Genomic DNA, 16,606 nt, shown 5'->3' with positions numbered 1-16,606 from the left:
GCGGAGACACTCTAGAGACAGATAGAAGGATAGAAAAAAGTGTTAAAGAGAGAAAGACAGAGACAGAAAGAAAGAGAGAGAGAGACAGAGAGAGAGAGAGAGAGAGAGGCAGCTCTGCTTCTCTTCCAGACAATGACAAGCAATGTAGCAAAGGACAGCCACATTGTACAACAAGATACTGTACAATACATAGGATTCATAACTGATACAGTGTGTAGTCAAATGAATTGGAAATGTGGACAGGAGTGGATCGTGGGTTCTAAAAAGGTGTTGTGGCAGAGTGATCATTGGACACATTAAGTAAAGAACACCAAGACAGTATGAAAGAGGCAGAACGGGAAAGAACGAGTGCGAGCAAAAAGAGAGATATGTGAGGTAGTATGTGCATGTTTATAAGTTAATAAACTTATGTACATGTGTCTGTCGCTCCTACACATCAGGGTGCAGACAGAATGCAGAAGAAGAAGAGAAAAAAGGGGGGGAGGGAAAAGGTGGAGAAAAGACAAGGAAGTGGAGATAAAGAGAGGATTAGAAGAGGGTTTCGGGGAAGGAGGGAAAAGGGGAAAGAAAAGAGGAGCGAGGAAGAAGAAAAAACATGGATCTATTTAAAAACACGGCTATATACCAGAGTCAGACCCATTCAGAAACGAGGTTGCTTCAAAAATGAGAAAAGAAAAAGAGGCTAATATAGATCGGATGTTGAAGGAACAGAGAAGAAAGAGGGTACCCCAGGGTCACAACACAGGAAACAGAAAGAGACAGAGAGAGAACGGACAAACACCTCTGGATGAAAGGAGAGAATGAAAGGGAAGGCAGACAGAGAGCAGAAACATTGTTGAAAGACTCAACTACTAGGAAGCTTATACTGTATGTGTAATAACAACATGGTTATGTAAAACCAACAAATGCTCCCAAAGGGGAAAAAAAAAAAAGATTAAAATAAAAAAGTTACTATAAAACCCTACAGTAGCAAAACAATGAATGTTTTATTTAGATGATTGGAAATCTGGCAGATATCTGGGAGATATAGTATAAAAAAAACGATATAAGTAAAAATAAAATAAAATCAAGAAATAAAGATGGGTGCAGTAGCTGCATAACCTCCACTCCTTAATGTGTAACATCATTACTTGGAATCTTCATGGGCCTCATCCCCCTACTCAAAGAATCCAGAGACAATTGGATAGAAGTTAACAGTTTTGCATGATTTCAACAAATAAAAAAAGAAAAGAAAAGAAATAAGTTGCCGTGATGTCACTATTATTTCATGAATAACAGATAAAGTGCAAATCATCTGGAATTATAAAAAAAAAAAAAAAAAAAAAAAAAAAAAAAAGCCGTAAAATACCCAGAATTGGATACAGAAGTTGAAGACAAGAAAGAGACAAAGAGACAAAGACAAATAGATCTGTTAGAAACAGACATGATTAGGCAGGCACCTCCTCATCCCAGCATGCTGGAGATAGACAGACAGACACCGACATGCAAACAGCAAACACGGCAAATGCAATGCAGCACGACAAAAAAAGCTTCATTCATTCATACACTTTTGAGTTATTTCAGAGCTGTCAATGAGGTGATAAACAAAGCAAAAGAGAAAAATTAATTAAACATTTTGATTAGTTTGGTAATATCAGCACCAACGGGATGACGGTGAAGGCTCATGATGATTGTTAAGTGAGCTGAAACGTGAACTCAGCAGTATTTCTAAAAAAACTATCAGTCAGGGCTCTGCTCCTGAAAAGACTGAAGAATCATAGCCGAGTGCTTTACAATAAAGTGAGCTCATAACAAGGGATAATCCTTCACATGCTCACAGAGCTTCTAGCTTAAAGTTAATAGAGCAGGGTCGCATGATTCCCCTCCATTTTCTATACAGTTTGCGAGAGCCAGGAGCTTCAATCTTTATTAGTGGTGCTATCATTAGTCCCGTCCTCTGCAGGGAGTCTGGAGGCTACAGGCTGTGGAGACCTTGGCACAGCCATAAGGATTACTGCTGTATCTCAGCGCTGCTATATACCCATTGAGGACCGCTGCCGAGCTGACATTTACGCAGCACCACCCAGTCTGTCTCAAGGACACAGCTTTCATTAACCACTGTAATAAGAGAGAATCGTTAATATCCTCTCCATATCCAAAAATGTGAATGGATATGATTAATTTCAAATGTCAGTCAACAGAGGCGTATCGGAGTGTTTGGCGGAGATAGAAACAGCCAGAAGTATGACACAGTCGAGCGTGGTTGTGCTGTCATTTGCGCCTGCTAAATGACTAAATGGAAATGTAGTTCGCACATTGCTCTACCTGTAAATATGTTGGGTGGGTAGTGTAGTATTAATCTTAGTGCTGTGGTGGAAAATGAATTTGGATCAAGAAAAGGGTGTAATGTTAAAAAATCATTACAAACTAAATAAATACACAGAAAAATGCTTTAGTTAAGTATTTATTACCCAATCAGATGAATGAAATCCTCAGTTAGTTACATAGTAATCTCCAGATAAAGGGTGCTAACACTAATTCAATTAGTTGCTATAAGCTACAGGTCATAAAAGAATACTTATGGCTCTAGAGGTAAAACTCTGAATGAGGGTGGCATTTTACTGTTACTGTTACTGTGAATACCCACTGAACATGGTGCAGCACTAAGTTCAATGCCATTTATTTTCTCTGAGACACCAGTGAATCACTTGGGAAGGCACAGAGGGATTCCTATGCAGGACAGACCTGTGACGAGACCAAAGAGGAGGGAACGGGACCTGACTGGTGGCTACTGAAACACTGAAAACTAAGAATCAATGCGGTGTCGGACCAGTAAGTTCAGAGTTTAACGCTATTACAGCTACGTCTATGGAGGTGGAAGTCTTTGTTGAACTTTATGGGATCACTCTATTCTGAGCACCTGTCTTACAAGGAGTACATGTAATAATGAAATAACTTGATTTGCACTAAAATGAACAAGCTACTGGCGAAATTGTGAGCAATGACAACAAGTACGGAGTGTCTTCCAGTGGGTCTTCACAGTTATACTACAATATACAGCACATAGGCTTAATACTGGTTAATTATAATATTGGTTCATTTGGATTTGTCAGAATTATAATAACTTGGTTGGTTGTATTGTCTATTCACACTGCATCATACTGTATATGCTATGTGTGCAATATTTTGGGAATTCAGCTAGCAGCATCAATCCAGTCCTCCACTCAAATTTGTTGGAGCATATTTCTGCTAAAAATAAATTAGAGACATATTACTGTAGCTTTACTAGTTATAGCTCTTAAACACTACTTTCCTCTGATTTGTAGAAGTATCTTGGTCTCATGTACATACATGTTTAGTTAATGACATGAATTTGGCCCTTAAGTGATGCTCGTCCTCCAAACCAGCACAGCACATGTAGCATCAGAACTCAAGGGCATGTACAAGCGGGACTGCGAGTGCAAGATTTCCACGCAATGCAACAAGTGCGGAATGGAAGATGTGATGACAAAGGAGCTGCGGCACAACAATACATGTGATGGCACAAAAAAAAAAAAAAAAAAAAAAAAAGAGAGACAGTACTGTAGCAAGACATGACAAGACAGCAAGTTCAATAATATCACAATCCGAGCATATCAACAGGCGCGAACACACACACACACACACACACACGCACACACACACACACACTGTGCCATGCTCTTGTGTCAGTCCGTCAGTCACCAGACATGCAAGTGGTGCTCCTTTCTCTTTCTCTCTCACTCCTTTCATGCAAACATCGCCTCTTTTTAATCTTCCAATTCTTGGGTCTCCATGACAACAAGATCATACCATGCAGAGGAACATTGATCGGGGAGTGAAGGCAATACCAAGGGTTCTGCACACAAGGCCTCACAATGCAGTCAGTGCACTCTGCTGCGTAGGCAGACCACTTCATCATCGCAGCAGCTTTAGAGAAATCAACTGTCTTCATTTTTGAGACAAAATCATTTCACTTCTTTTTTTTTTTTTTTTTTGCTTCTTTCTCTTTCAATAAGTGTAGCTTTCTGAAACGAAGGAGTAACCAAAGAAAAGAAAGAGCACACCAACCTTCTCGAAGCTCTGAGGGATGGAAGGGGGTTGATGCAGAACACAATGACGTGAGGGGGGAGAGAGAGAACGGGGAAACACAGAGAGAATAAAAACGGCCAACGCAAAGCCACTCCTTCCACTGCACCACGCCAACACCCGCACCAACCCTCACACATTGCATACACACTTCTCCGATATTCCACTTAACAAAGAAACTACTACTTCTAAATGTGAACATTGACTGGGGTCTAAGCTAGTGGCACAGCAGCACCAACAGAGGAAAGAATCAGTTAAACCGGGTTCAAGTGGAGCCAATAATGTAAACAAATCAGAATTAGAATTAACCTCCAATTTCATTCAATTTGTCAGAGACATCTGTGAAATCTATCTTTTTTTGTACAACATGTTCCTCTTAATCTGCCTCTAGTACAGAAACCATTTTAGTAGACAGATCGGTGATGTTTCATGCAGTTAAACCGAGGTGTGTTCCCAACTTCATGTTCAATTTGATTCGACTGTAGGAGCTCACACCAAAGTTTAAGGTGGACTTGTTAAAGGTGGTTGTGAGAAATAGCAAACGACAGGGTCGACATATATTGTAGACAATGGATGGGTTAGTAATACTTGTTTAAGAGCACAATTATAGAAAAGAAGTAACTTAACATTAATACCAAGAGCACCTTAATACTAGATTAGATTCCTGTGTGTGTGTGTGTGTGTGTGTATGAGTGTGTCTGTGTGTGTGTGTGTGTGTTTGCACAGGTGAGCGTGTGCGTTTTGTGTTGAGGTCCTACCTCGCACATAAAGGTTTGCGGGAGAGGAGTAGCGCACGCCTTGAGAGTTGGTGGCCACACACTCATACTTCCCTTGGTCCGTTTCCTCGCTGTTCTCGATTTGTAACGCTCCTGCAAGAGAAGAAGAGAAGAAGAGAGAGAGAGAGAAAAATGCTTAGTGCAGAAAAGGTTTGTGCCGCCCTCTGCCTTCTTTTGCATCCTCTTCTTTTCATCTTTTCATCTTGAGATGTTTGTCCGTTGCTCTTTTTCTGTTTCCGTTTTTATTCTGACCCTGAGGTATTCTGTCCTCTATTGCTTCAACATCCATTAAAGTCAGCTTTGTTGTAGTTTCAGCAAGGCGCCCTCTGAATGAGCCACGTTCTCACGCACCGGTTGTATTTTTTTTTTTTTTTGCAAAAAGAACCGTGTTTACGCCACTCCACCCCCCCACACCACCTCCCCTTCACCTACAAGGCAACACATTCAAAATTCAGAAGTTCCTTCCAAAAAGTTTGCAAGTGAAAAACAAGCCTCAAAATGACTTTTTAACACAGATGACACTTAAAGGGGCTTTTGTTGTGCACCTCTGTATACGTCTTTACAAGCGAGTGATTCCTCTCCTGCAGCAGACTCACTGCTGCCATGAAAAAAGCTTGTTTCAGTCTTGACAGCTAACTGGCAGCAGCTACACAGCATTACCCCACAGCAACGACCCGACAATGCTCTTTAACTTCTCAACTTGTTTCTTTTATTCCTCAATTGTTACCCTCCCTCCCTGATCCCACCGTGATAAACAGTGACTCCCTAAACATCCTATAATTACACACAGCGCTCGTCAGGTATTCTTTTGTTCTGTTTGTTTCACAGGCTGCTATTTTTCTGCACCTTCTTTTTTTTTTTTTTTTGGCTAATGGCCTTTTGAATTACCAGCAGTATTTTTTTTTTGTCTCTTTCAGCCTGCTCTGTCACATTCAGTCTGTCATCTGAAACTGACTTTAACATGGAGCCTGAGGAGGAAGCACAAAACCATGGATTACATTCTGCTACATTGCATAGAGAGGAGGAAGACACAACAGATTCTGAAGAACACACACACACACACACACACACACACACACACAAACACACACACACACAACAAGTGTTGTGCACATGTTTGATACAAAGCATTTGTGTCTGTGTTGTTCAAAATCTTAACACAAGGAAAAGTAAAAATAATCTGTTACATGTAAAAGTCCTGGATTCAAAACTCTACTGCTGGTGTGTTATGTAATTGTGCAGCATGCTCCCTTAAAAAAAAAAAGTCAAATTAATATACATATTTTATAGAACTGCGTTACTATAAATGATGCATTGACATGCGAGTAGCATTTTAATGTAGCAGGCGACTAACTAACTAAACATTATAATTCAAAAGTGTTATTTCACCCAACATACACACAAAACATCTTTTGTCATATTAACTTAAGCCACACAAACAAAATCCCATTTCCTATATATAGTACTCAGTTGTCTGTTTATTAGGAACACCAAGTAATGCAGTTTGTGGTAAATCGTTCAAGAAAGTGATGAAGGTTTGATTTGAACGGTTTTAGAGAGGTCTTAATTCAACAGTATGATCATTTTAGAAGATGCTGCATTTGAATTGTATTATATAAGTTTCGGTAAGAGATGTTTTTCCTCCTCCACCAATGAGACCAGGCTAAAGGAACACAGGAACACCTTCTGTATAATGTAGTACAGTTCAACAGCGCCACATAAAAATCCTAAACATGAACTGAAATGTTAGCTACATGTCTCAAAACACATAAAACAATAGAAAATATGTCTGTGTTATAATTTTGTTGAACTGTTTAATACACATTACTGAAAATTGAAACGTTAAATATTTTCCTCCGGCATGTGGTGTCCTAGTATTCAGCACAGTAGAGGACATCAGCTGCAAACATAATTGTACATTAATAATCAATTAGTTGATCCAAAGAAAATTAATTGGAAACTATTTTGATAATAGATCAGTTGTTTATTTTGTGCTTTGGAAGGTTGATCAGACGGAAACACTGGAAAAATGCCTCGTTTGTGAAATTTCAAGACCAAACAACTAATTACTCAAGCAATGAATGGAAAATGAAAATAATCACTAGTTCCAGCTTTATATTCAAGGAAAGCAGAAGCTGTGTATTCAATCTTTCAAGCTAAAAGGCTCCACAGAGACAGTTTGTGTATTTGTAACTGATCAGTAAATGCAGAAATTTAAACAGCATGTTTTTGGAGGCTCAGAGGAGGGAACGCTTGACTTGTTTTAGTCAGCAAGGGCACAAGTATGCGTTTTGTGCGTTCGGGTGTGCTTAGTGAGCTGAGGCTCTGGTAGCCAAAGCTGTCATCCATTTGCTTCTGTCTTGTGCAGTTACATGAAAGGAAAACAGCTCTTACCCTCCTATTTCTCTCTATTTTTTCCATCTCGCATTTCCCCGCGGTGCAGGGCAGAGTTGGGAGATAAACAGGAATAAATTATCTGCTCTACAGGCTGAGCCTGAAAGAGGTAGCAGCAGAAGGAGAAGCAAGAGAAAGACAGAGTGGAGAAGAGATGGAGCTGGACAGGTGGAGCGCTGCAAATGAGAACTTATCTGACAGCTGGAAGCAGCTCATATGGCTAACCATCAGCACACATCTGAAATCGGCTATTGAAATATTCTTCTACGCAAAACATGTCATTACCATACATGAAGAAAGACAGGTGCTCAGCTTATATAGGCTCAAAGGTCAATAACACACATACATAAACATACAGTCTCCACTGATCTGGTAACAACAGACAACACTAACCTGAAAGCTCTGTCAGAACATATACGTCAAACAGATCACCTGGTCTCCAGTCTTCCGCGAGGTGACAAGTTAACTTTTAAGTGGGGGCCGGACATGACCAACAGTCTGAACAGGTTGCTGTTTTATCACTACACACTAACTTAACACTGTGGATTTCAAAATGTTAATTTAACTCTTTTACAGATCGGTTCTACAAAAAAAAAAAAAAAAAAACCTTTTTATAAAAGGATTTGTCCATGTTGCCATTTTAAGAAATCCAGCGCCCCAATTTCCCACTGAATTAAATTGAAATATGTTTCTGAGATATTCTGTTAACAGACAAACAAATAAGACCAAAAATATCCTCCATGGATTTTAATGATGCTTGGGAAGCATCTTGAGTCAGATCTCATGAAAGAACCCGACTTCAATAAAAAACAAAAACAGTCATAACTAATTCTGAGCGTTGACTCTAAAGTGAAATAGAAGTTTGTCATTTATTTTAACAAAATTGTGCTGTGTTTGGGAGGTTAGTGAAATATCACAGTGTCTTGATGTTTTAATTATTTCCTTGCTTTGCTTCACATGAAAGCGACCTACAATGTTAGCGCAACCTTTTGGTCCACTACACAGCAGTCTCCTCACCATCTGTCAGACTGTAGGTCTATGAAGTCAGTTAAGTGCTTAGGTAAATTCTCTGGATCTCCGTCCCAAATGTCAGATAGACAGATAGCTTGTCAGGGTTCTGCTCATGCACGTCTGAACTCATGCAGCAGATGATGAGGAAGTAGATTAAATAGGAATAGGCGCATGCCTTGGTTGAGGTGTAAGAATGTCAGGAAAAGTTCAACTGTATACTAACCCATGTGTTTCTAGTGTCTGGAAAGTGATGTATGTGTGTGTGTGTGCAGATTTTATGCTATGTGTACACAAAGAGACGTCTGGCCAGTTACCTGCAGTGGAAAGATGCTACAGATGATGGATTCCTATTGGCTCTGAAATAGTTAAGACTCATCTTTTGTGGGATTTGAGTGCAGTCTTTCTCAATATCATTTCTCATCCTGATCCATATGGGCCATAAAAAAATATTTCCAAGACCCAACAGAGAAAGAAACAAAGACAGAAAGAGAAAACAATGTTTGTGGCCCAAAACAGATCCCTGGCTGCCGTCCAACGAGATCTGGCAGACGTCCACTAAATCAGAGGCAGTGCTTGGAAGGTGCCCCCATTAAACAGATCTTAAAGGAGGGTTTCATCCATAACGCATCTCGGTGCTATTCTGTGCCCAGCTCAGGTGTAATTGATTTCCTCCAAGTCGTTTCACTGCAGCGTTTGGTTCATTATACAGTGCATTTTGTTGTTCAGCTTTGTGATGCTTCTGGTGATTTGAAATCCTATTAAACCCTGCGGTGACTCGCACTGAGCCATTTGTCTTGCTACTGTTTCATTGATGTGATATGTGGCCAAACATACTGTAGCAGTGAATCAGTGTCATGTCTGCTTGACACCCTACTGAGGACAAAGTGAATCTCAAAGTGGTCAAAGTTAAAGTTATTATGACAGGATGCAATAAGATTTACAGTTTTAATAATATAAAAATAAGCATTTAGTGTGCAGTATACCAGTGTGGCTCCAAAGAAACCAACATTAGAAGTAAATAAATTAGAGCAGACATTAACATAGTGTTTATCAGAACTATGGATCTATTAAGCAATCACTGCTCTCTCTCTCTGTCACTCTGGCATATTTCTGTTATGTTATGTTCATATACTACAGATTATGAACACACGCTTTAAAACATAGGGGTCTCTTGTTTTTAAATGTTTTTGAGAGTGCATCTATTGTTTCATTTGAATCTGTGCAGCAGCAACGCTGGTCTCACACTCCACCCACGGCCGCACTGCAGAAAATTTTACATAAAGGCAATTACACCTTTCTATATATCACAGGGGCCTAGTGTCTATTGTTACACATTCAAAGGTGATTGGACATTATACTAGAATTGGCTGTAGGAGCTAAAACAAGTTAAAGCTGCATAATGGAAATAATACATAAATACACGTATAAGTATGGAATATATTTTAAGCCAGACTTTTAAAAGTAAGAGTATGTATACACTGCTAATGACAGGTTTTACTTAAGATCAGAGTACATCTACCACTGCTCAGCAGTGTCCTATTTAAATTATTTTTAAATAGGACATTTGCACTTTTACTTGACTATTATTACTACTTCTGCTACATCTGAATATACTGCAAGGTATGTAGCAATCTTTGCATATAGCCATAGACAGTCTTTTTACAAGCATTAGCATTAATTAGTTGTTATTAGTGTTTATAAAAGCTATATGAGCTGATTAAATCCGCTCGTAGCAGTTGTGATTTCAGTGGTCGCTGACTAGAAACGAGAAGCCTTCATTTTCAAAAACGTTCGAAAGGATTTAACGGAAAAAAATCTGCCACTGACCGGAAAGTTTGGCAGGTGTGACAACTGTACCTAAGGTGCAACATTTAATAAGTTGTCTGAGTAAATCATACATTTTTTTTAACAGCATGATGGGAATTTCTGCAAATGGAGATGCAGACACAAGGTTGACAGAGGGCAACAGTGAAGGATACTGGCTGACAGCTGGGAGATATCAGAGCTGGCAGGATGGTGGAGCACAGAGAATATGGATGAAGCAACAACAAAATGGTTTCGCCTCACCATCACTTTCATTCCCTCTGAGGAGGGTTGAGCGAGAATGGCTGAGAAAATACGTGTCTGCCTACTTCAGGAGACACTGTGTCATCTTTACAGAAGAGCATAAACAAAGCTGAACAAACTGTCTTAAGCACAAGATGCGACTCCTCGGTATTCATCCCTCAATGTGTCTCTATGCACGGACTCTTTCTCATCCCCACAGAAGCAGAAAAGTCTTCCCTCCATCGTTACACTCACCTTTGGAGACACTGAGCTCCTTTCAAACTTTTTCAGGCTGGCCGGTTCAAAAGATAAGAGGGACATCAGTTAAATGCCTAACGTAAAAAGAATCCCAGCTCTGAATTTATTGATCTTGAGATCTGAGTAAAGACTATTACTATTACTATTTTAAAGTATACTGGTTATTATATTATTAGCGTAGTGTTTTTACAAAGTTGGATTTACTTTAGGAGATGCTCTGCTGTTTCTACTCGAACGTCCTGATCATTTTTATAATGGCATGCTGCCGTATTTTTGACATCCACTGTATGAATCACAACCACAAGAGATTTGTGACTTTAAAGTGTCATCATTTCATATAATTTCTCCCAAATATTAATAAAAAACACTTTTTTCTTGGCTAAAGGATGGCACAATTATCCCTTTATAGAATTGGCTTGAAGAGGGGTTTTTTTTGTGCCCAAAGGATGTAGATAAACCCAGAGAGGAGCATGTAATCCCTCAATCATAATTAAAACATGATAATCACCAAATATAGAACAACACGGATTTTACTTGATAGTGACGCTAAGCTCTGGCAACACTATTTGCTTACTTATTCGCAAATTAGCAACTCATCTGTCTCACCTGAGCGCAGTTGTTTGATGCGGCCCTGGCTGGTGCCGGGGTCGACAGGGAGGAAGTCTTTGAACCAGGAGATCTCGGGGTCAGGGATGCCGCTGGCAGCGCACAGCATGGTGGCCGTCCTTGTCCGCTCCACCACCTTCAGCTGGGGACCCATGTCTATACTGGGGAAGCCGAATGGCAACAGGTCTTCTGAAAAGATGGAGACAAAAGTGTATTCAGAACGAAGAGAAGCAGGCGTGATCGGAGGGGTGAGGGTCGGCGGGGTTATGTAAGGCATTGCTCCGACTTTGTTTGGAGCAAATCCACTTGGACGGGGATGAACTCTTTAATTTTGTGGACAGCTCACACAAACTACTGGTTCATCTATAGCCCCAAAACCAACCCTCCAACCCCCCCCATCATCTGCAAGCCACTGAAAGTGGAGATACTGGCGAGGACAGCAGAGTCACTATATCCCTCCACATCAAAGCTGAGTGTTCTTTCCTACAGCTAGCTAGTCATTAGGTGATCTAGTAGGCGGGCAGATCACACACAGCAAGGTTTTAGTGTATATGTGTGTGTGTGTGTGTGAGTGTGTGACAGGCCATTTCTACAGGAGCATAAACATACCACCCAGTCAGCAGGAGTTAACTTAAGTGCTGACACATGCACACACACACATGTACAAACACAACCATCAAACACACAAGTACATTCCTGCTCTAGAAACACAGGTGTTTTGGTGACAGTGACATTGAACTGTGAGGGTTTTTTTTTTTTTCCCATGGTGTGGCTCTGCGTTGTGCTGGTAATGATTTCTGTCTAATAACTATGCAGAGAGCCGCTCAGAAACAGCAGCAGCAATTAGAAGCTGGGATCAAGAGGAGGGGCAGGGCACTGGGGGTAATAAGGACTTGTTAGCAGTAATTGTTAAAATGCACCAACGATTAGAGAGGCCGATCTGGGATGTGTCTGCATGCGTCTGGATATGTCTGATTACGCTGAGGGGGCAGTGGATGATGCTTCTGCGTGTGTGTGTGGTGGCGTGCGTGCGTGCGTGCGCGTACGTATATACTCGCAAATCTATGTTCTTATTAGCATCTTCACAGATTTAGTGCGATACGTGTGGAATAATGTATGGTGACAAGTCCACACATATCCAGGAAAATGAAGGTGTGTGCATGCTGAAAAGCAGTTGCTTTCTATTTCACACACACACACACACACACACACACACACACACACACATTCACATACACTTTCTCTGGTGAATGGGATTAAGCATCTTGGTGACAACAGTCCAGATGGCCAGACACGTAATCAAGCATCCATCAGCCCTCCTGCGTCCCTTCTCTCCTTACCCTTTTAACCACTCTATCTCTCTCACACATACACACAGACACCTCCCCCATACCTGGAACTATAATTATATATTCCACTTTCCTACAGTAGCAAAGCAATTACCAGGATAGCAATTTGCTAGGCTAATAAATCAAACCCACAGGAGCCCCTTGATTGTTGAGCAAAACAAAACAAGGCAAAAGTTTGTTAGCTTGATCCAAGCATCACTGACAAATCCGGAGCCAAACACAGTCCGAGACACAGACCGTGGCCACGTCAACTGTCTGTGTGTTTTTCCTCTGCTCCTCTCCTCCTCCAGGCTCCCTGCTACCTAACCACATGACAGACGTGTGCCATCTGTTTCCACACACTCAGCGATGAGGTTGAGAGGCTGAGTGGAGATAGGATCTATCGCTCTCTTTCTCTCTTTTCACAGTCATCAGCTTTGGAGAGACCCTGTCAGATAGGAATGCTGATGGCGTGGCTAAGAGGGGGAGGGAGAGCAAAAAAAAAAAAAAAAAATGCCACAAACAGAAAGAGAAGAATCGTGCTCAGAGGAGAGGATGGTGACGATGCTTAATCTGAACGCTGCGGTTGCTCCCGATCTGTTGGCGATCAGGCCTCAAACCATCATTCTGACATGAAAAAAACAAAACAACAGAGGACCAAATGAAAGGGAGGGAGCCACCTTGACCCCCCCCACGCCTCCTCCCTCCACTACATTGACTTATCTTTGCTAATGATACACCCGAATGGAGGCCAGTGGTACAGTCATTGACCAGATAGGGAGTAAGAAAAAGAAAGAACACAGGGAGATCGATAGACAGGTCAAGCGGTGAGCTCCCCTGGGGCGGGGAATATGCTAGGCCTACATCTGCTCCCCTCTGCCCTCCCCCATCTCCAACCCTCTCCTGAGAGGGTTCAGATGGGCTTTTTATCACCCCGCCGGCTACCGCTACATGGACTCCCTGGCTGTTAATTAGAGCACGCCACTGCAGCGGGCTCAGGGGGTGCATGCATGTGTGTATGCGTATGTGCCAGTGTGTGTGTGTGTGTGTGTGTTCGTAGGGGTGGTCGGGCTCTGTATTCTAGTCAGGTCTTTATCAGTGCTGCAAATATAGACTGCAGGTGGACCTCGGATTGAATCATTAGAGAGAGGAAGGAGAAAAAGAGAGATATGGATGGAGAGACGTACATACAGACAGACAGACAGACCAATGTAGTAGGTCCTTGAAATCATTGAGAATTAATGAGACCAGTCACAGAAAAATTTAGATAGATAAACCAGCAGACAGATTGTGGTCCTGGACACTGAAGTACAGTTCACTAGAGATGAGAACAGGGAGCTACAGGTATTCAGTCAGGCTCCCGGATGAGTCAGCGGCTGCTTGAAATAGATACTGCGGGCATGGCCTTGATCACTCTTTTCACCAAATGAATCATTTATCAAACACAAACACTGCTGCACAAATGTACCGCTTATTTTTCATCTCCTGCTTAAATTGATAAGACAGCCTATGGAAAAATGCGCCCTGTGTACATAAACATGGTGTGTGTCAACAGCGTTTGGGGGAACATTGGCAAAGACCAACCCACATTGTTCCCTGGAGCTTTGTGTTTGTGTGAATTTGTGTGTATCAAGAGGTTGAGAGCGTACATTTTGGCCTGGTTCTGTTTGCAGAAGGGCAATCAGGCCTGGTGCCCAAAACCAGTCGGAGGAGCCAACCAGATCTGGGCAAATATGCAACTCATGCGTCAACACACACACGTACGAGCACAGAAAGACACACACACGGAGTCAAACACATAATGCATATGATGCAAACAAACAAATATGAATCCAGGTTTTCTCTCACTGTCTCTCTTTGTGTTTCCTACTCATGCACAGTTACCCAAACACAGATACACTCACATCCACTCCCTTCCACACACACACACACACACACACACAAATCATTATTTGTCCTGGATGCCTGATGCCTTTACATTTTTGAGTTCATTTCAGTGGGGAACGGTCATGTGCATGAAAGAAGCTTGAATAAAAGCTGGTCTCAGAAAACCTAATTCAGGTTTAATCTGCCAGCACTCAGGAGTCTTCAGAGGCTTGACTCCTATAGGAGGGCTGAAGGGGAGCACTTTAAATGCTAATGGGCCTATGATAATAGAACACAATATATTGCAGAATCAGACTTTGCATTGTAGATCAATTCTGCCCAAAAAAAAAAACACGTGTCCCCATCACCCTGGACTCTGCTCTGCCTGATCTCAAAGATCCAGACTAAACAGATAAAGAATCACTATCATACATACACTACTCCATTGCTAACAAACTAAGGCTGTGCCTTACATACACAAAGCAACGTGGGAAACTCAAACAGAACACACACGACGAAACAGTTTGATGAACACTTAAACATGAAGGATCTCTCTGTCATTTGTAAACTATTCAGTAATAAATCAGCTATGAATCAAACATAGTTGACTTGTAAGTTCTGTCAGAAATCGGTGCCAACAAGGGATAGAAACAAGAATTGTTCCGCCACCTCAAGCACAAAACACCCCAACATAAGGACGGGATAATGGCAGATATTATAGGGACAAGTGTGTCTAACTCCTTTAGCTCTGAATGGTTTTGTTTGCCAGTGTTTCTCCTGACAAAAGACGTAAACACTGGAATGAAGTGGAAGGCCAAAGACGTGATGCCAAACTGCTGAGAAGGAGGGATTCAGGGGAATGATAAAAACAGACCCTAGATATAACATGCTTCAGCTCCAGTACTTGACTGCTTTAGTTCAGTATTTGATGGTTTTCAGGCTTTTTAAAAGCACAGTTTGTGTTTGCACAACTCTAAAGACTGACTGCTGATGTGACTGACTTAAGATATCGTTAGTTTCATTTTCACATCATCGAATGTGTTGTTATCCCAACATATTGTAAAATGTTGGGATATAGTTAAAAGTCAATATCACCATATACAAACAAGAATTATAGACTGCAAGAAAAGAAAAACACATAGGGGGAAAGAATAAAAACAGTGAAGATGATGGGTTATATGTGATGAAAGAGCCAGTTCTCCACTGAAGGAATGTAATCCTCTTGCAGGCTGAGTTGTTTCCAGACCGAAATTCTGCTTTAGCTGCCGGCCTGCCAATGCAGCAGACGCCTGGGGGGAATCACTGATCTGACTCTGTTGTTCATATGAAGGGTGTTTGCCGTGGTGGCAGAACATTTCTCCTCCCCCTTCTCTTTCTCACCCTCTTCCTCCCCCATTCCTCATTTCCCTTTCTCCTAAAATGGGACACTGGGAGGTGAGTATAATCAGGATTATTCTGCACAAACCAGCAATATACACACACACAGATATGCACAAACCCACACATTCATAAATGAAGAAATCCATGTGCACACATTCGTGAGGGGTGTGCACATGCACACACACGCGGACACACACACACACAAACATTTTCAAATATACTCAAATACACTGCTGCAGTGATGAGAATCTCTCGCCCACCAGAGGTTTTGAAACATGCAGAACTGCAGATATTCACGTCTCGTGAAGGCGGATCAACACAATTGCAGTGTCCATAGAAAGGAGCAGTTCGGGTGGAAAGGTTGGGGTAGGTAAAGAGGGAGGGTAGAACAGCAGAGGGCCTGTAAAATTCACAGGGAGGAGGAGGAGAGAGAGAGAGAGAGAGAGAGAGAGAGTCTACATAGACAGTGAGGGTCAAGCAGAATAGATGGCTGAGAAAATGAAAGAATGAATAAAACAAGAGGGAAGAAATTAGACATGGACATCGCTGTGGGCCAAAGAGGAAGACGGTTGAGTCAAAGACAGAAAGATAAAGTGAGGAAAAGAGAAAGGAAGCAGCTGAATAGGTAATAGGATGGTGAGGTTGATTTGTGATGTTTATGTTGCTGGCACAAAAATGAAGGACCTCCCTGAACATAACCTACCACATCTCCATCCATTAGGAAGCCTATAGAGCTGAAGCCCATATCCTGTGGCCAACCACAAGGTCCTCACAGCCTAAAACTGCTATTAGTGTTGGTCAACCATTAGACAAAATGATGAGATGAGACACACCAGGGGATGAAAAGACTTTTCA

At 41.5% G+C, this 16,606-nt stretch overlaps 1 protein-coding gene across 2 annotated transcripts in view; it reads right to left on the bottom strand.

Annotated features, from left to right (window-relative positions):
* The window catches only part of LOC113172193 (receptor-type tyrosine-protein phosphatase S-like), a 59,208-nt gene that overhangs the window by 22,729 nt on the left and 19,873 nt on the right, over positions 1-16,606 (bottom strand). For both annotated transcript variants that reach the window (XM_026375053.1, XM_026375052.1), the window contains exons 5-6: positions 11,178-11,366; positions 4,845-4,955 (exon numbers count right to left, since the gene is read on the bottom strand). In XM_026375053.1, coding sequence (XP_026230838.1) covers positions 4,845-4,955; positions 11,178-11,366 — 300 coding nt within the window. The remainder of the gene's footprint in view (positions 1-4,844; positions 4,956-11,177; positions 11,367-16,606) is intronic.

Source organism: Anabas testudineus, chromosome 17, assembly GCF_900324465.2.
Source record: "Anabas testudineus chromosome 17, fAnaTes1.2, whole genome shotgun sequence".
In the NCBI taxonomy this organism is placed as follows: Eukaryota; Metazoa; Chordata; class Actinopteri; order Anabantiformes; family Anabantidae; genus Anabas; species Anabas testudineus.
The sequence above is the reverse complement of the archived record's forward strand: the minus strand, read 5'-3'. Positions and strand labels throughout refer to the sequence as shown.